Here is a 26,669-nt window from a genome sequence, read left to right as displayed (position 1 = left end):
AAAATAACACACTGACAAAGGACAAAGGGAAGTGAGTGATTTAAGAAGGGGACAGGCATTAGCAACTTTATTCTCATAAAATTACGATTTATTCTCATAAGATTACGACTTTATTTGTCATTAGATTACGACTTTCTTCTCATAAGATTACAACTTTATTCTCATAGGATTACGAATATTCCCATAACATTATGACTATTCTCATAAGATTACGACTTTATTCTCATGAGATTACCACTTTATTCTTATAAGATTACAACTTTAGTCTCAAAATTATACTACATAAATTTAATATTGAAATAAATTAGAATAAAACATAAACATCACTTAGATGAAATAGCAATCAGTGAATAATATAATTGAAATAATATAGATTTTAAACTAACATAAAATATGGCTCTAACACATGAGATTACAGCTTTATTCTTGCAAGATTACGATTTTCTTCTCATAAGATTACGGCTTTATTCTTGTAAAATTGCAACTTTATTCTTGTAAAATTGCAACTTTATTCTCATAAGATTATGACTTTATTCTCATAAGATTACGACTTTATTCTTGTAAGATTACAACTCTATTCTCATGAGATTACCACTTTATTCTCATAAGATTACAACTTTATTCTCGTCATATCTAATGTAAACTGTATGTTCACGAAGGGTCTTGTTAATAAAGTTATTTCAAGAACAGAAATCCAGACTATTTGGACGATACCAACAACGCAGTATATAGTTGAATATAGTTCTTCTCCGGAATTATATAATAAAAACAAAACACACACAGTGAGACCATTCGTTCATCTGAACATATTTAAATGTTAGACATGAACAGGAATATGATATATTAGCATGTTGACGTGGATTTCATCCCCCTGTTGTTCGCAGGAATGGTTCCTTCCAGTGACGGTCACAGCATTAACAGCAGCGCGTGGCAAAGAGACAGAGAAACAAGCAACGTGAATGAAAATTAACGACACTTTCTGGGCTGGATTAAACTTCTCTGTCCATAACAGCTGCCTGTAGTTTAAATTCAGATTATCTTTGAACCGGAGCAGTTGGAGAAAACACGTCAAAAATCCACCAAACGAGATGGTAAGTGGACGTTTCGACGCGAAGCTAACGTTGCTAGCTCACGTCACTGCTGTGTTTCCGTTTAAAAACAAGGGGGAAAAAAAGAGAGGAAATATGAACAAAAGTGCTTTTAATCACAATTAATATGTTGCTTTTGTGACATAGAAAGTTAAAAAATTAAAACAGACGTGAAGTGGAACTATTCAAGTTACAGGGAGAAGTTTTTAAGTCCTGCATTAACTTTCTTAAGTATTCCAAGCTAATTTGTATTAAACTAACAACAAATGTCATACAGAATAATATGTAGAACGCGGTAGAAGATGAATGAGAGAATATTATATAATAATAATAATCATAATTCCAGAGGTGGAAAGAGTACTGAAGTAAAACTACCACTATGTCTCAAATTACCAGTACTAGTAAAAGTCAGTAAGTCAGTCATCATCTACCGCATTATCCTCCACCAGAGGGTCGCGGGGGGTGCTGTGCCAATCTCAGCTACATCGGGCGACAGGCGGGGTACACCCTGGACAGTTCGCCAGTCCATCGCAGGGCCACACACAGATAGAGACAAACAACCATTCACTCTCACACTCACACCTATGGTCAATTTACGCTACTAGTAAAAGTACTGGTCTGAAAATGTTAAAGTCAAAAAGCCAATTTAAAGTGCTGACTAAATAAAATATGTAAACACAGTACTCAAGTATGCAAGGGTGTACTTGGTTATTTGAGAAGTACGGGAGTACACAAGTATGATTCTTCAATTGTCCTCATCATTCACCTGTCCTCATCATTTACCTGTCCTCGTCATTAACCTGTCCTCATCCTCATTCACCTGTCCTCATCCTCATTCACCTGTCCTCATCATTCCCCTGTTCTCCTCATTATTCACCTGTCCTCCTCGATGACTCTAAAGTATATAGTATTATTTATATATATATATATATATATGTATATATGTACTTCACCATGTCCGACCACTGCTTGTGTTTGTCTCCTCCACAGCCTCATCGGAAAAAGAAGTCGTTCATAGAGAAGAAGAAGGCGGTGACCTTTCACCTGGTGCACAGGAGTCAGAGAGATCCTCTGGCAGCAGATGAGACGGCGCCACAGCACGTCCTCCTGCCGGCCGCCAAGGTACAGAGCAGCATTGTGTGGACCCTCACGGCCGCCATGCTGCCAGCAGGTGGCGCTATGCTCTTGTCTTGTGTGTGTGTGTGTGTGTGTTTGTGTGTGCTCAGGCCCTGAAGAATCCAGCTTTTCTATTTTTTGTCCAGGTGGAGGTGGAGAAGAGACACGAGGAGCAGAGGAACTTTGGTGTTTTCTTCGACGATGACTACGACTACCTGCAGCACCTGAAGGAGACGGTGCCCGCGACTGAGCTGGTGGCGTCCAGCTTTCCAAACACAAGCAGACTTCCTGTTCAGGTCATCGATAAAGACGAGCTGAATGAGGAGGAGGAGGAGGAGGAGGATGACGTGGCCAAAGCCTCTCCTGTGAGTTTAAGTCAAAGTTCTTCTTTCTTCGGCTGAGCAGAAAAAACTTGATTTGTTTTTGGTTTTATTCTTTACGAGAGCAGCAGTTTGTGACCATCTTCATGCTACACAGTTTGTTAAAGCGCCTGTAATCTCATTATTTGCCACATATAATGACAATAAAGCACTGTACTTCTGTGTTCACATCGCCGTGGTGATTTGTGTTTCTGTGTTTCAGGCGGTGAACATCCACCTGCCGTCGTCTGTGTTCGCCTCAGAGTTTGAGGAGGAGGTGGGACTTCTGAACAAAGCCGCTCCCATCTCAGGTAAAACAAAATCTGCTGTCATCGCCTGTAACTGTGGATTTAATCGACTTGTTTGGTCCAGAAAATGTTGACCGGTGTTCCTCAAACCTAAATAATGGATTTCTTTGTTTTTATGGAGCAAAGATACGAGAACATTTTCACATTTACGAAGCAAAAACTCTGATTATTATTCATCCACTTTTGAGATTTGATTGAAGTGATTCATCGTTCCAGTTCTACAAGTTTGATATTTATCTGCTACCAAAGTGTGACATTACACAAACTGTTCCAAATGTTTTTATGGAGTTTTAAGAAAGTAGAAAAAAAGCTGAAAAATCACACAAACGGGTTTGAATCATTTAAAATAACAGCGATGATGAAGTGATTAATAAAAGCTTGTACTGTTAATTAATAGTTGATTAATTCATTTGTTAAATAAAACATTTAATGAATAATAAATGAGCTCCCTGAGGTCAAAGAAACATCAAATAAAAACAAAAGAAATGTTGTTGTTGTTGTTGTTGTTTCCTCTTCAGGTCCACGTCTGGACATGGATCCCGACATCGTGGCCGCTCTGGACGAAGACTTCGACTACGACGACCCCGACAACGTCCTGGACGACGACTTCATCGTTAAAGCGAACAGCTCGGTGCCGCTCGTCGTCCGGTGAGAAACCTAAACTTTCACTTTGATCTAAGGATGCGCCAATCCGCTTTTTTCACCTCTGATACTGATACTGATACTGATACTGATACCGATATCTGGAGTTAGGGCTGGGTGATAAACCGGCATATTTTTGAAAGAGATAAATAGTTGAGACAATATCGCCATACTCGTATATATATCATATATATGCCGACTGCTTCTCTCCGAGTTCAGCTGCTAAGCCACGCCCCTTACATGGACGTACTACGTTGTGTTGTCCCTCCCACACGACGCATCACAGCATTTGGTCTGAATTAAAACACAGTGTGACGTCTAGAAGCTCCACAAACTCCAAAGGTTCCAAAAAGTTTCAGAAATCCCAGCAGACACAGGGAGTTGGTCACCGTTCATGACAGAAGGTTCATTTTAATTATTCTTTTATTGTTAAGAAGCCACAATAAATGTCATATTCAAAATTGTAAGTGCTCACTTTGTTTAAATACTTTTACTTGTACTTGTAATACTTTAGTACATTTTATATCAGAAAATGAATTTTGATACTGAAGTCCAGTAAATGTCAGGTACTTTAAGACTTTTACTGTAATATTGTAAAAGGTGATTTTAACTTCTACCAAAGTCCTTTTCTGCTAAGATACTTGTACTTTTACTCAGATATCGCTTTCAAGTACTTTATACAAGACTGCCTGTGGTTTCTTATATAAAAACAGATATTTATATCTGTTTTCTGTATAATACTGTGAAGCTGTCGGCCTGTTTTTGTTTACCTTGTTTGTTATTTGCACAATTATAAGTGTAGGTTATTACTGTAGATTTTCTTCTTTCAAACAGGCAACACTGTTGTTATATGCACAGCTGTGCAAAAAACACTAAATAACCTAAACCTAAATAAGTGGTTGATGGTGATCAGTTAAAAGTGCACACTTTACCCGTTTTGTTCAAAATATCGAACATTCAAAGAAAACATATGGAGATATCCCATATCGCCATAATCTGCAGGTTTAGAATCGGCCGATTGAGATCCGATACAGAAAAACAGCGCAGAATTTTGGTAACAAACGGAATGTGTCGATGTTTTGTGCAAGGCAACATCAGACTCGACTGAAACACTGATTCAGATTATTTATTTATTTAATAACTGTGCACCAGCACTCTTAAATAAAGCAATAGTTTCACAAGCTTGATAGACATTGAAATAAACAGTTCTTTGTTAATGGTTTAGATTTAGTACAAAAAGGATTTGAACATCGAACACAAACGCAGCTAAATGGACCAACAGCTTCTAGATAAAAGTCACTCATTCACGACGAGGCGCAGCCTCGACCACGCCCTCATGTCGTCACTCACAATCACATGGAACAAACATTTCCATCAGTGTAAGTGCAGTCACATCACTGGGGTGTGAGCCACAGAAGGTTGTTGTGGTTAACATGTAACTGTCATGCAGAAAAGTGACACGGGGAAACTTTTCAGGAAGTGGCGTATCATGTCGTTCTCCAGGTGGATCATTAGCAGCCGGAATCCCATGTCCCGCTCGGAACATTTACTTTTCCAAACAGCCGCGACGGCGTCACGACGCATGTCGCACAGCATAGAATTAGACTGAATAGATCGGCTGCTATGGAGCCGCCCATTGTCACCGATACCTGATACAAACATCCCTACTTTGATCACTGAGGACGTTTGTTCCCCTCTCATGTAAGTGTTTGGTTACACTGACCCCTGGTGGCTCCTGGTGGTCATGATGTGAGGCTGCAGTGATTCATTGATTATTAATAAGTTATACAAATTGTCTTGATAAATAATGACTCATTAAAGTTTATGTGAGTGGGGTTAGCTTCTTATATGTGAATGTTTTCTGCTGTCTTTGCCCCGTATAACAAAGAAATGGGTGAGTGATTGGTTACACTGCCCCCTTATGGCTCCTGGTGGTCATAACAGTTTCAATTGCAGCCACACTAGAGATTTTAGACTCGTATACAAGGCTGCAACGGTTCATTATTATTCATCAAATACTAACTTAATTGTACACCATATTATTAATAATTAAATTAAATTTCTGTGATTTTTCAGCTTCTTAAATGAGAATATTTCTGGTTTGTTCGGGTTAATATTTGAGCACATGGAAATGACAAACAGGATCTTAAAAAACTGATATATTCAACAGGATCTTAGAGAGTGAGGGGATGCCTGAGGAATGGAGAAGAAGTGTGATGGTGCCCATTTTTAAGAATAAGGGAGATGTTCAGAATTGCAGTAACCATAGAGGAATAAAGTTGATGAGCCATACAATGAAGTTATGGGAAAGAGTAGTGGAAACTAGACTGAGAGCAGAAGTCAACATTTGTGAGCAACAGTATGGTTTCATGCCTAGAAAGAGTACTACAGATGCAGTATTTGCTTTTAGAATGCTGGTAGAGAAATACAGAGAAGGTCAGAGGGAGCTGCATTGTGCCTTTGTAGATCTGGAAAAAGCCTATGACAGGGTTCCGAGAGAGGAACTATGGTACTGTATGAGGAAGTCTGGACTGGCAGAGAAGTATGTTAGACTGGGGCAGGACATGTATGCCAACTGTGAGACAGCGGTGAGGTGTGCTGTAGGTGTGACAGAGAAGTTCAAGGTGGAGGTGGGACTACATCAGGGTTCGGCTCTGAGTCCCTTCTTGTTTGCGGTGGTGATGGACAGACTGACAGATGAGGTTAGACAGGAATCTCCATGGACTATGATGTTTGCAGAGACCAGGTGGAGGAAAAGCTCGAGAGGTGGAGATATGCTCTAGAAAGGAGAGGAATGAAGGTTAGTCGCAGCAAGACAGAATATATGTGTGTGAATGAGAGGAACCCAAGTGGAACCATGAGGCTACAGGGAGTGGAGATAAAGAAGGTGGAGGATTTTAAGTATTTAGGGTCAACAGTCCAGAGCAGTGGAGATTGTGGAGGTAGCAGAGATGAAGATGTTGAGGTTCTCTTTGGGAGTGACGAAGATGGATAGGATCAGGAATGAGTCAATCGGAGGAACAGCACATGTTAGATGTTTTGGAGATAAGGTCAGAGAGGCCAGAATGAGATGGTTTGGTCATGTACAGAGGAGGGATAGTGAGTATATTGGTAGAAGGATGCTGGGGTTGGAACTGCCAGGCAGGAGGTCTAGAGAAGACCAAAGAGAAGGTTTATGGATGTAGTGAAAGAGGACATGAAGTTAGTTGGTGTGAGAGAGATGGATACAGAGAACAGGGTGAGATGGAGGAGGTTGATTCGCTGTGGCGACCCCTGAAGGGAGCAGCCGAAAGGAAAAGAAGAAGAAGAAGATATTCTGCAAAAAGACAAAAAAAAAACACTCAAACCGATGAACTGATTGTTGGAATAGTAATAATCAACGTCTCTGTCAGTTTAAGTCAGGGGTGGGTAATTATTTTCCCCAAGGGGCCACATGAGAAACAAGAAATATTGTTGAGGGCTGGGCCAAATTTGAACTAATTTTAATTTAATTTTTATCACTTTTATCTAAAAAAGCAGTAAATTGTATTGTTTTGGTAGCATACAAACACACAATAAACACATTTAGTAACCAACTCTATTAAAAATATCAAATTAGTATACTACTGTGGTGTAGTGCAGTGACCCCCCCGCCCCACCACGGACAGAGCGCACCTGCACGCCTATGCACACACACACACACACACTAACTCTGCAATCACACCGGGTGAGTTTACATACGAGTGACGGTGCTTCGCTGGTTAGATCATTTAGATCATAAGATAATAAACATGGAGGGAGATGTTAACCCCTTGAACTCAAACTGAGATACTTGTAGAAGAAAAGAACCACGGACCTCGTTCTTAACGTTGTTTTCGACTCCTTTGCACGCTCTTCATCAGATAACTTCTTGTATTTCTCTTCGTGTTTGGTCACGTAGTAGCGTTTCAGATTGTAATCCTTAAACTCAGCAACTTGTGAACCACAAACTAAGCACACGGCTTATTATATATTATATTTAGCAGTCCATGTGTTGTTGAAAACGCACCATTCGGAATTAACTTTTCTTTTTCTAACGTGAGCCGACATTTTTAGGGGGCCAGGGGTAACTGGCTAGCGTCACCTGTCGCTGTGCAGACAGACGCAGATGCGTGCAGAAGCTGCGTCAGATGCCCAGGTCTGGTTTAAGTCGACAATATGTCAAGAATTATGTTCACGTGTTCACACACACACACACACACACACAGGAGTTGTTGATCCACTGCTACCTCCATCATTAAGTTCTTATGTCTGATTTTGTCCCTCTTGCATTTAAAAATCTTAATTTATATTTCTTTAAGTGACACAAAGTGACCACACGAGGCAGCAGAGGACCAGCAGCTAAAATCACATGATTTTCTCTGTGGACTTTGGTGTGTTGAAAACAAGATTTTTGACCCTTAACTAAAGACTAGTAGTTAAGGGTGCGTGTGTGTGTGTGTGTGTGTGTGTTTCATGCTTGGTGAAGACGATGAGCGATAGTTAGTTGTTGTGTCACCTGTGACAGAGGAGACCGCGGTGAAGAGGACGATGACGATGAGTGGGAGGAGACAGACGAGGAAGACGACTGTGACTCTGAGGGAGGATTCTCGGGCGAGGAGGGTGACGTCTGCGGCCGCGAGTTCCTTTTTGCAGACGAGGAGACGAAGAGTCGATTCACAGATTACTCCATGACGTCGTCGGTGATGAGGAGGAACGAACAGCTGACGCTGCTCGACGACCGCTTTGAGAAGGTAAACAAACAAACGTGTTCTCACACACACACACTGTCTCACACTCTGTGTGTGTCTCAGTTTTTCGAACAGTTTGACGACGATGAGATCGGCGCTCTGGATAACGCAGATCTGGAGGGTTACATAAACCCGGACAGCGCTCGCCTGGACCAGGTCATTGAAGACTACTTCAGACAGAAGGCCAGAGAGTGAGTTTGATCACAACCCCCCACACACACACACACACACACACACACACACACACACAGTCTCAGAGCGCAGCAGACTTTACATCTCTGTGCTGCTTCAGGCGTCTCAGACCTGAAGACCTGGGTCCTAAAGAGCTTCCTGTTGTGATGGAGGAGGAAGAGGAGGAGGAAGAGGAGATGGAAACTGTGGTTATCGAGGCTCCAGAAGAGAAGTGGGACTGTGAGACCATCATCAGTGAGTTAGATCATGTATCATGTAATGATCATGAATTGATCATGTATCATTTATTGATCATGCATCATGTAATGATCTTGTATCATGTATTGATCATGTATCGATCATGTATTGATCATGTATTGATCATGTATCATGTAATGATCATGTATCATGTAATGATCATGAATTGATCATGTATCATTTATTGATCATGCATCATGTATCGATCTTGTATCATGTATTGATCATGTATCATGTAATGATCATGTATCATGTAATGATCTTGTATCATGTATTGATCATGTATCATGTATTGATCATGTATCATCTAATGATCTTGTATCATGTATTGGTCATGTGTCATGTATCATGTAATGATCTTGTATCATGTATTGATCATGTATCATGTAATGATCTTGTATCATGTATTGATCATGTATCATGTATTGATCATGTATCATGTATTGATCATGTATCATGTATTGATCATGTATCATCTAATGATCTTGTATCATGTATTGGTCATGTGTCATGTATCATGTAATGATCTTGTATCATGTATTGATCATGTATCATGTAATGATCTTGTATCATGTATTGATCATGTATCATGTATTGATCATGTATCATCTAATGATCTTGTATCATGTATTGATCATGTATCATTTATTGATCATGCATCATGTATCGATCTTGTATCATGTATTGATCATGTATCATGTAATGATCATGTATCATGTAATGATCTTGTATCATGTATTGATCATGTATCATGTATTGATCATGTATCATCTAATGATCTTGTATCATGTATTGGTCATGTGTCATGTATCATGTATTGATCATGTATCATGTATTGATCATGTATCATGTAATGATCTTGTATCATGTAATGATCTTGTATCATGTATTGATCATGTATCATGTATTGATCATGTATCATGTAATGATCTTGTATCATGTATTGATCATGTATCATGTAATGATCTTGTATCATGTAATGATCATGAATTGATCATGTATCATTTATTGATCATGCATCATGTATCGATCTTGTATCATGTATTGATCATGTATCATGTAATGATCATGTATCATGTAATGATCTTGTATCATGAATTGATCATGTATCATGTATTGATCATGTATCATCTAATGATCTTGTATCATGTATTGGTCATGTGTCATGTATCATGTAATGATCTTGTATCATGTATTGATCATGTATCATGTATTGATCATGTATCATGTAATGATCATGTATCATGTAATGATCTTGTGTCATGTATTGATCCGTGTTCCTCTGTCTGCAGGCACATATTCCAACATATATAACAGACCTAAAGTTATTGAAGAACCTCCAAAGGTATGAAAAGTGTTTTTTTTAATCTAATCTACTTGATGTGTAAAATATGTCAATTATGTGTCCCTTCTGCCCTCTGTGGTCAAACACCAGCTACTGCATTCACATTTTTGTCATTGGCTGACTTAGTCCACTCTGTAGCCAGCCTCTTGTCCAATCACTGTGAGGCTGGTTGTCCCAGACTCCTCCCCCTTTTATAAAGACTTTTGTCTCTTTCACTGGTCCTCAGCAGAAGCCAATCCGTGTGTCCTGTAAGACGGGCGTCCCACTGGACGTCCTCCCCGCCAGAGGTCTGACGGCCAAACAGGCGGAGCGCATGACGAGGATCAACGACGGCGACCTGCCGCGCGTCTCCACCCAACCCCGGAGTAAAGAGGAGAGCAGCGGCGAGAGGAGGAGCAGGAAACAGGCCATCAAAGAGGAGCGCAAGGTAAAACATCAAACATTCAAAAACTATGACTCCGCCTCTCGCCCTGGACGCCATGAAAGCTTTGCACTCGTATACTTGTCATTGCGGTAGAACGTCAGGACGTCATTCCTACACGCGTAAACAACGGCCACATGTGGAAATGAATCATGCTCATGAGAGGGTTAAACATCCTGATGATTCCCCACAACAATGTCACAAAATATCATTTATAACGTGTGTGTGTGTGTGTGTGTGTGTGTGTGTGTGTGTGTGTGTGTGTGTGTGTGTGTGTGTGTGTGTGTGTGTGTGTGTGTGTGTGTGTGTGTGTGTGTGTGTGTGTGTGTGTGTGTGTGTGTGTGTGTGTGTGTGTGTAGGAGCGGAGGGGGGAGAAGAAAGCAAACAAGGTGGCGTTCAAAGATGAGAAGATGCGACAGGAGAAACAGATGCTGAGTCTGAGAACAAACATTCAAGGCCTGAAGCTTTAGCCGCCCGCAGGTGGCGCTCTCTGCCCACAGGTGGCACTCTCCGCCCACACAGACTCTTCTCTTTTCTTCTCTTCAAACAACTGTGAGTAAAGACTCTGCTCACAGGCCACGCCCCCCTCACGTCACCACGGAGATCACGTAAGTTTCGTTCTGGCTGAAGTAAAAAAAAAAAGGAGCAAAGGTGAACTTTTATCAGCAGTAAAGTGGCTCCGCCCCCATCATGTGACTTTGAAACGCAGCAGTAATAAAAGCTGTTATTGAACATGAGCACACTTTGTTTTTTTCTTCTTTTTACTAAATAAAAGTTCTAAAACTAAATTTGAACTTGGTGAATGAGCGAGTTGTTGATCCACAACTGTGTGTGTGTGTGTGTGTGTGTGTGTGTAATATAAAGAAATGATGGTAAATTTGCTTTACTTTGATTAATAACTATTCAAATGAGCAGCGTTCACATAAGTTAACTTTAATAAAAAACAAAAAAAACACCAGTAGGTTGATTGACAGGTTGTGAATCAGCGGTCAGATTTAAATAAAGTGCTTAAATTTACAGTGTTACAGTGTTTAAAGGGACAGTTCTTCACAAATGAAAACAGCAGGAAAGAGTTTGGTGCTCGGGGTGATAACTGATACCGATATTTGTAAAAAAAAGTCTAACTACAAAGAAACAATAGTAGCAGTAGAGGGCGCTAGTGTGGAAGTCAAGGAGGAAGCAGCTTCTTCGGCGGCTGTCGTCGTCATTCGTCACATCAGAGGGATTTTAACGTGTCGTACATTTTACATTTTTGTGATATCTGCCGATAATGTCGCGCATCCTCGATGCACATCAGATCATTTTAAGTGGGATTTCTTTGGAGAGAGTTAGAACTTCACCATGTGCAGTTTCCTGGATTAAATATGGAAAATCTGCATCAACCGTGGACAAAACCCTACATCAATCGACCTCTAATCCAGATTAACGACATTATGCTCTGCTTTATTTTCTTCTGTGATTTCTTAAATGTGACAACGTTTTCTGTGAATCTAAAATCTCCACCAGATTAAAGCAAGTAACCCTAATCTACTGAGGTGAACTGTCCCTTTAAAAGATTAAAACCACTAACTGATTTTTCCCTGAGTGTCAGTGCGAGAAAATGATAAAAACTACAATAAAACTCTTAAATGTCTTCTGTTTGCATTGCACTGAGGTCAGAGGTCAGATCCTGAGATTCATGCTGTGAAACGTCAGTGAAAGATCGGCCGCGTCCCAATTCTCAGAAAAACCTGTAAACACGTTCTTTTAAAGGCACATTCTGTAAAACCTGTAGAAATGAGAAAACAACGTAAACCTCGAGCTTTTCACGATAACCCCCCCCCCCCCAACGCACGCGCTCGCCATACAGTCATAATCCTGAGAAGATCTTGGATTAAGAACTTTAATCCTGAACCATGACGTCCATCACACGGTCAAGTCCACGTCTCTGCTCCTCCACCTACGAAGTGTGCGGTCGGTCGTAGTGACTTCGGTTGTCCTCTGGGAGGGGCTCAGTGTTTGGCTCCTCCTCCTCTATACAAGAGCACTCGGTCTTCACAGACTCGTCGTCTGTCCCATGTCCCGTGGACATCAACCCCACAGCCTCCAGGTCCTGACTGCTGTCCTCTAAAAGTCGTCCGTCCGCGTAGGGCGACTTGAATGGAGGCGGTTGCACACCACCTCCCCCTCCACTTCCTCCTCCTCTGCCCGCGTCACCACTTCCTCCTCCTCCACCCTGACAGTCTCCGCCCTCGGAGCAGACTGACGGACTCCTGCTGCCACGGACAAGCACAGTCACAGGGTGGATTTCTTCTCCGGTCATCGGGAAAAAGTGTCGGCCTCTGACGGGATTTGTCAGGACCTGCGAGACAAGAGGACGACAGGTGTCACAGGAGAGGACGGCCATTTTGTAAGTGACTATGCTAAGCTAAACTAAGCCAGTCACCAGAAAAGGGAGCGTGGGTTTGGGGAAGGGCTTCAGTGACCACGCCTTCACTGCATAGATGCTGATGGACACCACGAGGACGACGAGGACGAGGACGACCAGCAGAACTGTGGTCACCACGATGTGAGAACCTGCGGGAAAAACAACACATGATCATGTTTAGCTGCTGCAGAGCGCCACACACTGGCTCCTGCAGGTTACTGCGTGTGAGCGCCACACGCTGGCTCCTGCAGGTGACACTGACCTGGTGTGTGAGCGCCACACACCAGGTCAGTGTCACCTGCAGGAGCCAGCGTGTGAGCGCCACACGCAGTAACCTGCAGGTTACTGCAGGTGACACTGACCTGGTGTGTGAGCGCAGATGCGCTCTGTCTCCTTGAACAGCACATATTCCACTTTGTTTTTGTCGTTGTAGTACAACCGTCCTCTGAGCGTGACACACTTCTCCACGTCGTCCGACACCTCGAGGTTGCTCCTGCAGACATTCTGAGTCGACTGACAGGAGGACATGAATTCACCCTGAAAGACAGACAGCATGTGTGAGCGCCCCCTGCAGGGCAAGAACCACGCTGAGCCAGAGTTTCTTCATCTCACTGTGAAAGTCACTGATCTGAACGTCAGTGACACAAAATGACCACACGAGGCAGCAGAGGAGCAGCCGCTAAAACCTCTGATGTTCTCTGTGGACTTTGGTGTGTGAGAGTGAGTGAGTGTACAGCGTGTGTCTCACAGTGAAGACAAAGACGTGAACAGTCTTTACTAAAACTGAACCTGGTCTGTGACGACCGTGAACTCGATGAGAGCGTTGTGGTTCCTCTTAAAATTCCTCAGCTCTGTGTAGAAGTGGAAGGGATTGTGGAACGTGACGGCGGTCGCCGCCTCCTCTGCTGCCACGTTCACAGGAGGGAAATCTAACGCACCTGGAAAGAAACGTTGAAAGTTTCACGTATTTTGTTTTTAGCAGGAAACTCAAAAGTCCTTCTTCTCATAATCTCAGAGTGTGGACACAGAGACGGTTCCTCAGGTATGAAACCTGTGCTTTTCCCGCTGTGACATGACAAAATGGCCGCCACATGAGTCGACGTGTCACTTACAGGTGACGTCAGCCTTCTTGAGGCTGTTGAAGGTGAAAGAAGGCGCCTTCACAGGCTTGGACCGGTTCCCACCCTGTACAGCTGTGACTGTGACGTACATAAAGCCCATGTAATGCTGATCACTCTGCCAGATGTAATGAGTCGGGTCGTACTCGTGCTGCGTGGTTTCATTCTCAGACCCAGCACTGAAAGAAAACAACACTGTGACACACACACACACACACACACAGAGTGAGAGTGTGTCTGTGTGTGTGTGTGTGTGTGTGTGTGTGTGGCGTCTCACCCGTCAGAGCCTTGGAATCTCACATGGAAGCGAGTTTGTGGCTGTTTGTCACTGTACGTCCACCTCACTGTGACGTGAAGGTTTGTGCAGAACACACTCACGTTTGACGGCGGTGGAACTGTAGAGAGAGACAGACAGACAGACAGAGAGAGACACAGAGAGACAGACAGAGAGAGAGACAGACAGACAGACAGTAAATTATCTGTATTTATGTACATTATTTGTCATACCTGCTTTGGAACGTAAACATGTTTCATATGTCAATAAATTTAAATTCATTTTGAATTGAAATGAGACAGACAGAGGGACAGAGTGTGTGTGTGTGTGTGAGTGTGTGTGTGTGTGTGTGTGAGTGTGTGTGTGGTCAAAGGTAACAGGGAGCGGCTGCAGTCGCTCCTCCAGTTTGACTTGATTGTTTTTCCTCAAACAGAAATCACATCATGTCACTTTGTCATGAGCGAGGAATGTCGATAAAGAACACAACAGTTTGTAAAGCACTCACTCTCCCACACCAAAGTCCACAGAGAACATCAGTGACAGGAGCTGCTGCTCCTCTGCTGCCTCTTGTGGTCACTTTGTGTCACTGAGGTCAATCTGAACTCAGTGATGGAGGCAGCAGTGGATCAACAACTGCTGTGTGTGTGTGTGAGATGTTAAAATCACTGATTGTTTCTGTGGACTTTGGTGTAGGAGAGTGAGTATGTGTGTGTGTGTGGGAGAGAAGACAGCCTATAACTAACATATAATCCATTAAAACTTAAATTAATATTCACTCAAAAACACATGGTTTCTCCAATCTGTTGTTGTGTCTTCACTACAGTGAACTTACTTCATTAAAAAAAAGTGAAAGTTTCTAAAGCACCCCCCCACACACACACACACACACACACACTCACTCACTCTCCCTCCCACACCAAACCTCACAGAGAAAATCAGTGACTTTATCACACACACACACACACACACACACACAGGAGTTGTTGATCCTCTGCCGCCTCCATCAGAGTTCTAATGTCTGATTTTGTAAATTCAGCTTTTAAAGTCCTTCATTCAAATTGACCTCAGTGGCACAAAGTGACCACATGAGGCAGCAGAGGACCAGCAGCTGATGTGTCCCCACGAGCTGAAATCACTGATTTTCTCTAGAGTGAGTGGTTTACAAACGTTCTTATTCTTGATATAAAGTAGTTTTAAGCTAATGTTGATTTTATTAAGTTTTGAATTTTTTTTAGCACCAAATATCGTTTCACTTTTGTTTATTTGTGACGCCATTTTAAAAGATTTCTGTCACACTTAAAACGTTGAGTGTCAGTAACGTTCGTCTAATATTATGAATATTATACAGTAAATGACAGATAAATGTCTTTAAACTCACCAATCACAGCAGAGGCAGCGCTGAGGAGGAGAAGGGCCGTGAACGCACCATCCGGCCGCATGTTTCCCTGTCAAAACTCCAAAAATCCGTCTTTAATTACACAATTAACGCACAAAAACGGAGAAAACCGTCACCTGAACGCGTCATTATCCGAAAAAGCGTCGTTTCTCAACCACACCGGAAGTAGGTTTTTCTTTTATCTCTCGATTCAACCGAAAGAGCGGCCAGCGCGTGCACATCGTTCTCCTATAGTTCATGTGTTCACTCACCTTTAGGTTTCATCCGCAGTAGGGGGAGGAAGTGGAAAACCCACACCTGTTTGACATCACCGGAAACACCCGCTTCAAAATAAAGGTTAAAGAAACAAATAAAAGACTACACAAAATATTGTTTTATTTATTTAAAGTGAATCCAAATGTATTTCTATAGCACATAGTGCTTTACATCCCATAAATACATAACACGAGACAGGAAATGAAAACAATGTGAACTAAAAACAATTAAAAAAAAAACCATAAAATAAAACCGAAAAAACACAGAAACAAATGAAATTGAATGACAGGGAAATGCATTTGTGTTTTTAATTAGCGTTAAAAATCAAACCATTCCATTACATTTCATGACCATTTTACTGTGAAGGCCACATCATTTTATTTCCGGTTATGTATTTCCACAGGTAAAGCTGCTTCCCGAGGAAAAACTGGTCATTGTCGCCACCTACTGTGCACACCATGACAATGTTGAATGAATTGTATGTGTTTATTAAGAAAGGAATGTTTTTATTTTGTAAGCATGTTTAAAAGCACTTGTATTACCCTAATCTTTGTGAAGTGAAAATAAATAAAAAATAATAATGAAAATTCAGTTCCATTTTCACCAACGTCTCAAAACTGCGACCTTTTGGTAACTTTTCATCTTTGGTGTGTCGCGTACAAATTGATAACATTTTTACGTTGTTACGATTATCACGCGTAGACAAGTTTGTTTGTTTATGAAAATGTTCTAATCGCCAAGATGGACGCTAAATTTGAAAATGGCCGACTTCCTGTTGCGTTGACGTTTGGTTCCCAAGAGACTTTTCCATTCGTCTTGTGCTGCGACAAGTTTCCACCAAGGTTCGTGAAATTTGGTGTAACTTACTTTCTGCTTTGTCCTCACGGGTTAAAATAACTACTGAAACTAGAAGTTAAATATTTTATATTTTATATATAAGAAGAACTCATAAAACAAAGAGTCAAATCAAAACCTGTATTTATGTTATATATAAAACAAACTACTGAGAACATAATGAATAACATTATTTTATTTAAAAATCCCTGAACATGCTGTAAATTGTTCACACAGGAAGTCGTGTGTGTGTGTGTCTGTGTGTGTGACTGTGTCTGTGTTTGTGACTGTATGTGTGAGACTGTAGGTGTGTGTGTGTCTGTGACTGTGTGTGTCTGTGTGTGTGACTGTGTGTCTGTGTGTGGGTGTGAGACTGTGTGTGTGTCTCTGTGTGTGTGTCTGTGTGTGTGACTGTGTGTGTCGGTGACTGTGTGTGTGACTGTGTGTAGGTGTGTGACTGTGTGTGTGACTGTGACTGTGTGTGTGTGTGTCTGTGACTGTGTGTGTGTGTGTGTGTCTGTGTGTGTGTCTCTGTGTGTGTGTCTGTGTGTGTGACTGTGTGTGTCGGTGACTGTGTGTGTGACTGTGTGTAGGTGTGTGTGTGTCTGTATGTGTTTGTGTGTGTGACTGTGTGTAGGTGTGTGACTGTGTGTGTGACTGTGTGTGTCGGTGACTGTGTGTGTGACTGTGTGTAGGTGTGTGACTGTGTGTGTGACTGTGACTGTGTGTGTGTGTGTCTGTGACTGTGTGTGTGTGTGTCTGTGTGTGTGTCTCTGTGTGTGTGTCTGTGTGTGTGACTGTGTGTGTCGGTGACTGTGTGTGTGACTGTGTGTAGGTGTGTGTGTGTCTGTATGTGTTTGTGTGTGTGACTGTGTGTAGGTGTGTGACTGTGTGTGTGTGTGTCTGTGACTGTGTGTGTGTGTGTGTGACTGTTTTAATCATTTCTATTATTATTATTATTATTATTATTATTATTATTATGATTCTACTTAAAAAGTGAAAACAGACACAAAGTCACTGCCACGAGTAGAACATGCTTCACTTTATTATGGCCGTTAACGGCAGGCAGCTCGTGTGAGACGGGATTATATGCTGCAGTGGCTCCTAAAGCAGATTGAGATTATTGGCATTGATCGAGTGGATAATCTTGGTCTTTCTTTCCATTGCAAACACCTGCGAGGAGGTTGTTGACCCTGCAAGTGAAACACAACACACTCTCACAAAGTCTGACGATCGATTCAAACGCAGACGCTCGATGAAAACGAAGATGCAGAAACTTACATTTGATTTAATTCCTGGAGCCTTGTTACGTTGTAGCTCATGAATCCAAATCCATGTTCACTGTGGAAATATTAGAGCAACAGATTCAATTACAAACTGTGTAAGAGTGACCTTCTTCTTCCAGCCTGAGGCTTTTTGTTGCATGGCCTTCTCCTTCCTGTGTTTTGTTAGGATGTGTAATAATATCAGGGAGTGGACCATTTGTCCTCCAGTCAACAACAACAATAACAAAGAAGTAAAAAACATTCGCCTGCATAATAAAAACATTCTCATAAACCTGTGAGGTGAAACTTCACAATTGTGACATAAAAAGTCTAAAATATGAGGTAAATCTTTAAAATGATTAGAATTATGAGACATTTGATAAAAAGTGAGATATGAGATTTAAACAATGAGTTAAGATGTAATAATCGTGACAAAATAATGACCAAAACACAACAATTATCTAATAGAATAATAGAAGAAAGGCCAAAAGTAGGAATATGTGACAAATGATCAAAATTCATCACATCAATATAAAAACTTAACACACACATGTATTTAAAATGTCTACATCAAAATGTTAAGCACAAGCATGTGACCTCACTGTGAAGAAAAAAAAACAACTTACAGAAGATTCGTAAAGACGCCAAGAACACATTCAACATCATCGGTTATGTCGTCGTCAATAAACTCTGTGAAGACGACGAGAAAACATGTGATTTACTGGAGAAACCACTCACTCACTCTCCCACACCAAAGTCCAGAGAGAAGCTGCTGCTCCTCTGCTGCCTCATGTGGTCACTTTGTGTCACTGAGCTCAATTTGAGTGAAGGATTAAGACATTTCAACTTAGTGATGGAGGCAGCAGATGGACACATGTGTGTGTGATGTTAAAATCACTGATTTTCTCTGTGGACTTTGGTGTGGGAGAGTGAGTGGTTTAAACACTCCAGTGTCCTGGTGGAAAAGTGTCACAGTGAGATAAAGACGTGAACATTGTTGTGTGGACACAGCAGTAACTGAGTGAATGTGGTACTCACTGTTGCAGTGGATGTCACAGTGGTCGATGGAGGTGGAGTCTGAGGAATCGTCTCTGCAGAAGAGTCGGTTACTGAGACGGAAAAGGCCGTATAATGTCTCGCCCCCCTGTGGCCCCGCCTCTTTCCAGTCGGTTTGCATGCCAACCTCGGGATTTGCCTTACAGATCACTAAACAGGGTCAAATATGTTAAAATAGAGAAAGTTTTACACAGTTAAATGACTATAAAAGTTCAATGAGTCACCAAATAAAATGAGTAAAAACAGATTAAAATAAGAATTATTATAAATAAATAAAACAAAAACAAAGTCAACTGGTATTAAAAACCAAAGCAAATGCAAAGATTTATAACTTTTATAATACTAGCAATATGTTTTTAATTATATATGTACATATATACACTTACATATATGTATATATGCATATATACATATATAAATCACACAAACTGCTTTGCATTATTGGTAATTATTGGTCTCCAGGTCATTGGAGTTTCACAGTCCTGTCCTCAATGTCTTTACTGTCTCAGATGTCAAAAGAAGTGACCGGTACTCACCCTTGGCCCTGAGGTTCTGGTCCGAGAAATGACTGGGGATGAGGGATCTGTCATTGATGACATCGTTCACGTCACATATGGTCACATTCTTACAGTCGGCCAGACCACAGGTCAGCACTGAGAGCACCAACACCACCACACTCTTCATCTTCACTGTGTCTTCTGCCTGTGTGTGTGTGTGTGTGTGTACATATATGATGTGGCTGTCACTGACCAATCACAGCACACCTGTCACTGACCAATCACAGCACACCTGTTGCTCTTTTGTTCTGCCTCAGATAAAGAAGCGCTCCCTCTGGCACAGACCATTGGACAGCACTGTGCCACATTCCCAAAAAGTGGCGTTGGGTTTCTGAGCTGTAAGGAGGTCGAGGTGTGTGTGTGTGTGTGTGTGTGTGTGTCATGATCCATGTCCCTGAAAACATGTCTTCTCATTTACAGGTTACACCTACATCCTGATGAAAAGAACAAGAGACCTAAACCACATGAGGTGAGACAGTTTGTCTCCCCAGAGGTGATCTATCTATCTATCTATCTATCTATCTATCTATCTATCTATCTATCTATCTATCTATCTATCTATCTATCTATCTATCCATCCATCCATCCATCCATCCATCCATCCATCCAACAAAGTAATTAGCTAGCGAGATAGCTAACAAAGTAACTGACTAGTTAGCTAGCTAAACTGTGTCTTGGCACACACCAGTTCATATGTTGCTATGGAAACAGATTCATTCTGTTGAGTTGAGTAAAACATATTTATTGAAAGAAAAAAGAAAAACCATCATCATTGACCAGAAGATAACATGGGTTTGTTTTTCTTTATTGTGGATTATAGTGGAAAATATCACCAACAAATTTTGATTTGATTAAATTTTAATGTTCGTTATTATTGTCAGCTCCAGTGATGAAAGACTAGAAGAAGAATGTGAGATGAACACATGAAGTCATGGAGACATCGTGGGTAGGAAGCACCAGCGGCTCCTCATGGGCAGTTGAAGGAAGGAACGTGATGACATGTGTGAGAAGCTCTCCTCAGCAAGCGGCTGTCATTAACAAGAAAGATAAGCTGTTGTTTGTCTCATGGAGATACAATATACATGTTATTCATGTTATTTATGTTTACAGTACATTCTACTGTCACACTGTTGAAACATGTTTGGCCACCAGGTGGCCTAATGGTGCAATTGAAATGGTACATTTATGCGCCTAACGAAGTGACATGGTTTTCAGCAGCTGTCTCTGAATACACCAGACTCTTCTGTCTTCAGTTAACCATCACAACCACTCTGAAGATTTGGGTAACAAACCTGCATGTTCCACATGAACTGTAATGCTAGCTTTGTAGAGATAACAACACTGAATAACTTTTCAAGGCTTGAGAAGGTGTGTTTTCACTCTGATGATTGATTTGGGGTGATTTTTAACGCGTTATATAAGAACTTACTACCAGGCGTCGGTCTTCACGAAGCACTTGATGTCATCTGTTATGTCATCATCGGTGAAGGCTGTGGCGGAACAAGTCACTGTTATTCATTTGCAAAACAAATAGACTGTGTACTGTGTAATTCTCTGTTGCAAAGACTCACCGAGGCAGTCTGTTCTGCACTTGTTCCAGGTCCTACGGTAACCTGAATCACAGAAGGTACTGTCTGCCAGCTGGAAGAGCCCGTAAAACCCCTTGGACAGACGTGGTCTCCTCTTTCTGGGCCTCCATTGACGATACGATCGCTTTGAACGGGTCCCACTCTCCTTGCTCTCCTCATCCTCATCTGATACCTCACTGTCCTGCTCATCGCTTTCCTCATCCTCGCTCTCGTCACTCGCCTCGTAACCCTCGTCTTCATCTGACTCCTCACTTTCTTCACCTTCCAGCAGTTCCTTCATGCTGCCGGTCATCTCCGATGATTCGGACTCACTGCTGACGGAATTGACATGCCGCTTTTGTCTGAAGCCACGAGTGATTTGGGTGATTTCAAGGGTTGATTCTGAAGTTGTTGGTTCAGTGGTTGCTGATTCTGGAGGAGTTGTAGCAGAGGTTATTTCTGTGGTTGTGGCTTCTTCAGTGAGTGGCTCCAGAGTTGATGTCTCGGTGGTTGTCGGTTCTGTCGCTGGCTCCACGGACATCGGTTCTGTCGCTGGCTCCACGGACATCGGTTCTGTCGCTGGCTCCACAGACGTCGGTTCTGTCGTTGGCTCGATGGATGACAGTTCTGTTGCTGGCTCCACGGTCGTCGGTTCTGTCGCTGGCTCCACGGACGTCGGTTCTGTCGCTGGCTCCAAGGACGTCGGTTCTGTCGTTGGCTCCAAGGTCGTCAGTTCTGTCGTTGGCATGGCTGTTGTTGTTCTGCGTTTACCGAAGATTCTGACCAGGTCAGTGTTCAGACGGGATCTTCTGTTCAATTCACAGATCACTTCAGGGAACCAATGAAGAAGCAAGAAGAACACAAGGTTAAGAGGACATAAAGGTTAAGAAGTGAAATGTTCCTCCTTTAACATCCACCTCAGTCCTTTGAGCAGTTACACTTATTAGACATGTTATGGTTTATTTATCGTTCTCACATATTTCCAGGATTCTTTCCTTGACTATTTTCAAATGTCTGGGCAGAACGATCGCCCTCCCAAGTTCTTCCTTCAGCTCACATCTGGAGACGACGCGGGCCTCGGACAGGCCGGGCACCACGACTGCCACAGCCGCCACCAGCACCAGCAGCAGCAGCAGTGTCAGCTTCATTTCACTCCTTCTGTCAGAGTGAAGTCATTGTTGTGTCTTTAATTTGAAATTTCAGCCTCAAACAAAGTGAAGAGTGAATGAAAAAAACTTGGAAACATAACAGAAAAATAAAAGATGTTGGATTTTACAATTATAAGTAGATTTTGGAATTTTAAATAGATTTTGGAATCATAAGTATGTTTTGGAATTTTAAGTAGATTTTGGAATTATAAGTAGATTTTGGAATTTTAAGTATATTTTGGAATCATAAGTATATTTTGGAATTATAAGTATATTTAGGAATTTTAAGTATATTTTGGAATCATAAGTGTATTTTGGAATCATAAGTAGATTTTGGAATCATAGGTATATCTTGGAATTATAAGTAGATTTTGGAATTTTAAGTAGATTTTGGAATCATAAGTGGTGGAACAGTTAGCTGCTTCCTTTTCCTCAACTGATGCCACAAATGTTCATGTGAATTTAAAAAACATTGAGTAGTTTTTCTTGTTAATGAAATGATTGACCTTATTTACGCGACAGCATCAGATTATGTTTGGTCCATCGTTTGATTGAAATGAACATAATTGTCCCTTTGCTTTGACACATTCAGCCTGAAACACAGCGATGAGTAAAAGAGAAAAATAAAGACTCACCTGGTGTGTGTGTGTGTATGTGTGTCGTCTGATGGTCGTTTTCCTCTCAGTGTCTGCAGGTGAAAATGTGAAAAAGTGAGTTTATATAGCATGAGCTGCACCAGTGGAACAACCTGTTCTATTGTTGAACGTCCTTCATGGAACGGGGAACTGAATAAAGCACAAAGAATCATTCTGTCATTTGTCCAAATGACACATTCTTCAAATAAAAAAACACATGGTGACATTTAAGAGTGATGAACTGCACCTTTACTGACATTTACTCTTTGTGTTGGCATTGGTGTTGGGTTGTCATTGGGTTGGGGTTGACATTGGGTTGGTGTTGGTGTTAGTGTTGGCACTGGGTTGGTGTTAGTGTTGGTGTTGGCGTTGGTGTTGGCACTGGGTTGGCGTTGGTGTTGGCATTGGATTGGCTTGGGTTGGTGTTGGGTTGTCGTTGGTGTTGGTGTTGGGTTGGCGTTGGGTTGGTGTTGGCATTGGGTTGACGTTGTAGTTGGCATTGGGTTGGCGTTGATCACATGATCAACACAAACACTTTTACTCTGCAACATCGTGATAGATTTTCACGATATATGAACATGCAAACATAGCATTGGTGTTCAAGCATTGCGAGATAGTCCAGGTTCTTGTTTTTTGTCATGTCACACTCAGACACTTTACACACACACACACACACGCACACACACACACACACGATTCAGGGAACAGTGCTGAAAGGAAATGTGGTCGTAAAGTTCACAGTGAGAGAGAAAACCTGTTTGGATGAAACGCTGGGACACAGCAGTGATGCTGAGGTGTGCGTCAGTTTCATTGTTCAAAGACACTTAGTCACTGTCACTGAGAGATGTGGGGGTTTTTCACCATGACTCAGCAGCGTTGTTTTTTTTGTTTTTTTAAAGATTCCTTTATCAAGATGAAGGTTTTGGGCACTGTAAAAGCAGTTTGTGCTGCTGCAAGTGATGACTTGGTTCCGCCTGTCGCGGGTATTGGTTTTGGTCCAGGTTTGTCTTTTGAGCAGCAGAAGGAGTTGCTGGCGTTGCGCATGTTAGAGACAGAGAAGAAGTTGTCTTTATAGAAGATGAAGCAGGAAACTGAGTTGGCGAGATTAGAGCTGCAAAGACAGAAAGTGCAGTTGGTTCGTGAAGGAAGAGCAACGGCTGATCTGTTAACTGATGGTCCCTCTGTGTCTGAGGGGAATCAGGTACATTTTGCCACTGGTAATGATTTGAGTGATTTGAGGCTTGTCCCCAAATTTAATGAGCGAGATCCGGAGACATTTTTCTTAATGTTTGAGCGTCTGGCAGACACACGGGGGTTGTCTGAGGCCACGCGCACATTATTGTTGCAGTGTGTGATAACCGGCAGGGCCCAGGAGTCTTATTCGTCTCTGAGTAGCAGGGAGTGTGTGAATTATGCGTTGGTAAAATCAGCTATTCTGTGGGCATTTGAGCTGGTCCGTGAGGCTTATCGCCAGAGGTTTAGGACTTGGAGGAGAGGTGACAAGTCTCATATGGAGTTTGCACGCGACTGGGTTAGGGTTAGGGTCTACTCATTTTGATCGCTGGTGTTGGTTATACTGGAGCAGTTTAAGAGCTCTGTTTCAGAGCGCATTGCAACATATATCAGTGAGCGCAAGGTTCAGACGGCTGCTAAGGCAGCTGCTTTAGCTGACAATTACATTTTGACACATGATGGAGTTGGTCCTGCTGTTCATGGTGGCAGGCACAGGGACAGTTCCTCAGTGGGTGGTGTGTGGTCTGGGTGCCCTGTAAGACCAGTAGAACAGCAGAGGAATGAACGTATGTTATGTATGCATGTGAGTCTGACAAAGTTTGTAACTATTATCATAAGCGGGGCCACTGGAGGTGTGATTGTTATGCTTTAAAGTCCAGGTCTAAGCACCCTGAGTCCAGCTTTACGCCCAAACCGGCATTGTTCGTTGCGCCAGTGGAGTTGCTGACAGGTAATGAGGCAGGATCACAGGTGTCAGGTATCAGGCTTACATCTTTTGAGCCTTTCGTCAGTGAGGGTGTTGTTTCCCTGGTAGGGAGTGACGACAGAGTGCACGTAAAAATATTGCGGGACACTGCTGCTTGGTCATTCATTCCTGTGCTTGGGATGGGGATGCAAGTCCTGCAGGTGCAGCAGCATAAAATGATGTTGTCTTATGATCTCTTTCACGGTAACGTGGTGGTTGGTGTGCGCCCGGCTTTGCCCTTGGATGGGATTGAAATGATTCTGGGTAATGATATATGTGGTACCAGAGTGTGGGCTGATGTTCCGCCTCCTTGCGTCGTTCCGGTGCCCCTCGTTAGCAGTGAACCTGATAAAAACCAGAAGGAGTTCCCTGATGTATTTACAGCATGCACTGTGACACGGGCCATGGCTCGCACACAGGCTGACAGAAGTTCTGCAAAAGAGGTTGACAGTTCACTGCAGCATGGTGTAACATGTCTTGATGCCCCTTGGTCCGTCTCTTGCAGTGAGTTGGTGGAAGAGCAGCAGGCGGATGGTTCCCTCAAGGCTTTGCTGGAGATGACATGTCCTATTGGTGAGGTGGAAAATCATGCTCAGTGTTATTTTGTTGATAATGGCGTGTTGATGAGGAAATGGGTGCCTCAGTGGGAACATTTTGTTGGTGACCCTGTTTACCAAGTTGTGGTGCCGTCTAAGTTTTGCAGTTTAGTGTTGCACATTTCCCATGACGAGTGTGGTCACTTGGGTATCAGGAAGACGTATGACCACATCTTGAGGTATTTCTCTTGGCCCCGACTGAAAAAAGATGTGTCAGTCATGCCATACATGCCAATTTACCAGCAAGCCTAATCAGACCCTAAAGCCTGCTCCTTTGTTCCCAATACCAGCTATCAACCTAGTCAACCTTTTGAGCATCTCATTATTGACTGTGTGGGGCCTTTGCCTCCTTCGAGATCAGGAGCTTGTTATCTGTTGACAGTAATGTGTCAGAGCACAAGATATCCAGCTGCCTATCCACTGCGCATGATTACAGCCAGGTCAGTCGTTCGTGCTTTGTCACAGTTTATGTCTGTCTTTGGTGTTCCCAGGGTGATCCAATCTGACCAAGGATCAAACATTTTGTCTGCACAATCAAGCATCCGCCTACCACGCACAAAGTCAAGGCGTTCTGGAACTTTTTAACCAGACATTAAAGGCAATGTTGCGTGCATACTGTGTTCAGTTGAATGGTGACTTGGAAGAGGGCTTACCGTGGCTGGCCGCAAGGGAGGTTGAGTATAGGGTTTAGTCCCAACGATCTCGTGTCTGGCCACACTGTACGAGGCCCTTTGGCTCTTTTGCGGGATAAGTGGAGAGACACGGAGCCACCGCAGAACCTTCTTGAATAGGTAAGTGGTTTTCGGTACAGGTTGTACAAAGCCCAGGAGGTGGCAAAAAGCAAGCTGTCAAAGCTGCAAAAAAACTTTATGATCGGCGGGTTGAAAATCGTGTATTTCTTTCAGGAGATCAGGTTCTAGTACTTTTGCCTATTGTAACATCTCCATTTCAGGCTAAATTTTCTGGTCCTTACTCTGTGGTTAAAAGGTTGTCTGACCAGAATTATCTGATTGCTACTCCAGACCGTATGTCCTCTACTCAACTGTGTCATGTCAATTTATTGAAACCATAATTTGTTCGTGCACAGGAGTCCGGTGATCAGGAGGTAAAGCTGAAAGATAACAGA

The 26,669-nt window shown here is 42.3% G+C and overlaps 4 protein-coding genes across 6 annotated transcripts; 1 reads left to right on the top strand and 3 right to left on the bottom strand.

Annotated features, from left to right (window-relative positions):
- Nucleotides 1-890: 890 nt before the first annotated feature.
- Nucleotides 891-11,193, top strand: ltv1 (LTV1 ribosome biogenesis factor). 2 transcript variants are annotated; one of them, XM_058640661.1, is made up of 11 exons: nt 891-1,091; nt 2,079-2,210; nt 2,351-2,569; nt 2,787-2,874; nt 3,390-3,519; nt 8,039-8,264; nt 8,325-8,452; nt 8,554-8,687; nt 9,983-10,035; nt 10,265-10,462; nt 10,816-11,193. In XM_058640661.1, the coding sequence occupies exons 1-11, from the start codon at nt 1,089-1,091 to the stop codon at nt 10,924-10,926; spliced, it is 1,422 nt and encodes a 473-aa protein (XP_058496644.1). In that variant the 5' UTR covers nt 891-1,088; the 3' UTR covers nt 10,927-11,193. The 2 variants fall into 2 exon arrangements, with proteins under 2 accessions (XP_058496644.1, XP_058496643.1); XM_058640660.1 differs by having other exon boundaries at nt 10,262-10,462.
- A 180-nt stretch (nt 11,194-11,373) lies between these two features.
- Nucleotides 11,374-15,901, bottom strand: ifngr1 (interferon gamma receptor 1). The gene is made up of 7 exons (XM_058640662.1): nt 15,634-15,901; nt 14,259-14,376; nt 13,976-14,160; nt 13,653-13,801; nt 13,226-13,400; nt 12,882-13,012; nt 11,374-12,797 (listed from the first exon to the last, which is right to left on the bottom strand). The coding sequence occupies exons 1-7, from the start codon at nt 15,692-15,694 to the stop codon at nt 12,396-12,398; spliced, it is 1,221 nt and encodes a 406-aa protein (XP_058496645.1). The 5' UTR covers nt 15,695-15,901; the 3' UTR covers nt 11,374-12,395.
- A 1,866-nt stretch (nt 15,902-17,767) lies between these two features.
- Nucleotides 17,768-19,774, bottom strand: LOC131467308 (alpha-lactalbumin-like). Its single transcript, XM_058641139.1, has 5 exons — nt 19,598-19,774; nt 19,044-19,211; nt 18,632-18,695; nt 18,022-18,081; nt 17,768-17,933 (listed from the first exon to the last, which is right to left on the bottom strand). Exons 1-5 carry the CDS (start codon nt 19,743-19,745, stop codon nt 17,861-17,863), a joined length of 513 nt encoding a protein of 170 aa, XP_058497122.1. The 5' UTR covers nt 19,746-19,774; the 3' UTR covers nt 17,768-17,860.
- A 570-nt stretch (nt 19,775-20,344) lies between these two features.
- On the bottom strand, nt 20,345-23,020 carry LOC131467186 (uncharacterized). Of its 2 annotated transcripts, none has more exons than XM_058640944.1 (5): nt 22,970-23,020; nt 22,163-22,341; nt 21,190-22,014; nt 21,048-21,108; nt 20,345-20,646 (listed from the first exon to the last, which is right to left on the bottom strand). In XM_058640944.1, the coding sequence occupies exons 2-5, from the start codon at nt 22,332-22,334 to the stop codon at nt 20,586-20,588; spliced, it is 1,119 nt and encodes a 372-aa protein (XP_058496927.1). In that variant the 5' UTR covers nt 22,335-22,341; nt 22,970-23,020; the 3' UTR covers nt 20,345-20,585. The 2 variants fall into 2 exon arrangements, with proteins under 2 accessions (XP_058496927.1, XP_058496926.1); XM_058640943.1 differs by having other exon boundaries at nt 22,163-22,344; nt 22,970-23,019.
- Nucleotides 23,021-26,669: the final 3,649 nt, after the last annotated feature.

The sequence above is a fragment of the Solea solea genome, chromosome 10, assembly GCF_958295425.1.
Source record: "Solea solea chromosome 10, fSolSol10.1, whole genome shotgun sequence".
Taxonomy (NCBI): Eukaryota; Metazoa; Chordata; class Actinopteri; order Pleuronectiformes; family Soleidae; genus Solea; species Solea solea.
Note: the sequence above shows the minus strand (reverse complement) of the source record. Positions and strands in the feature narration are given on the sequence as shown.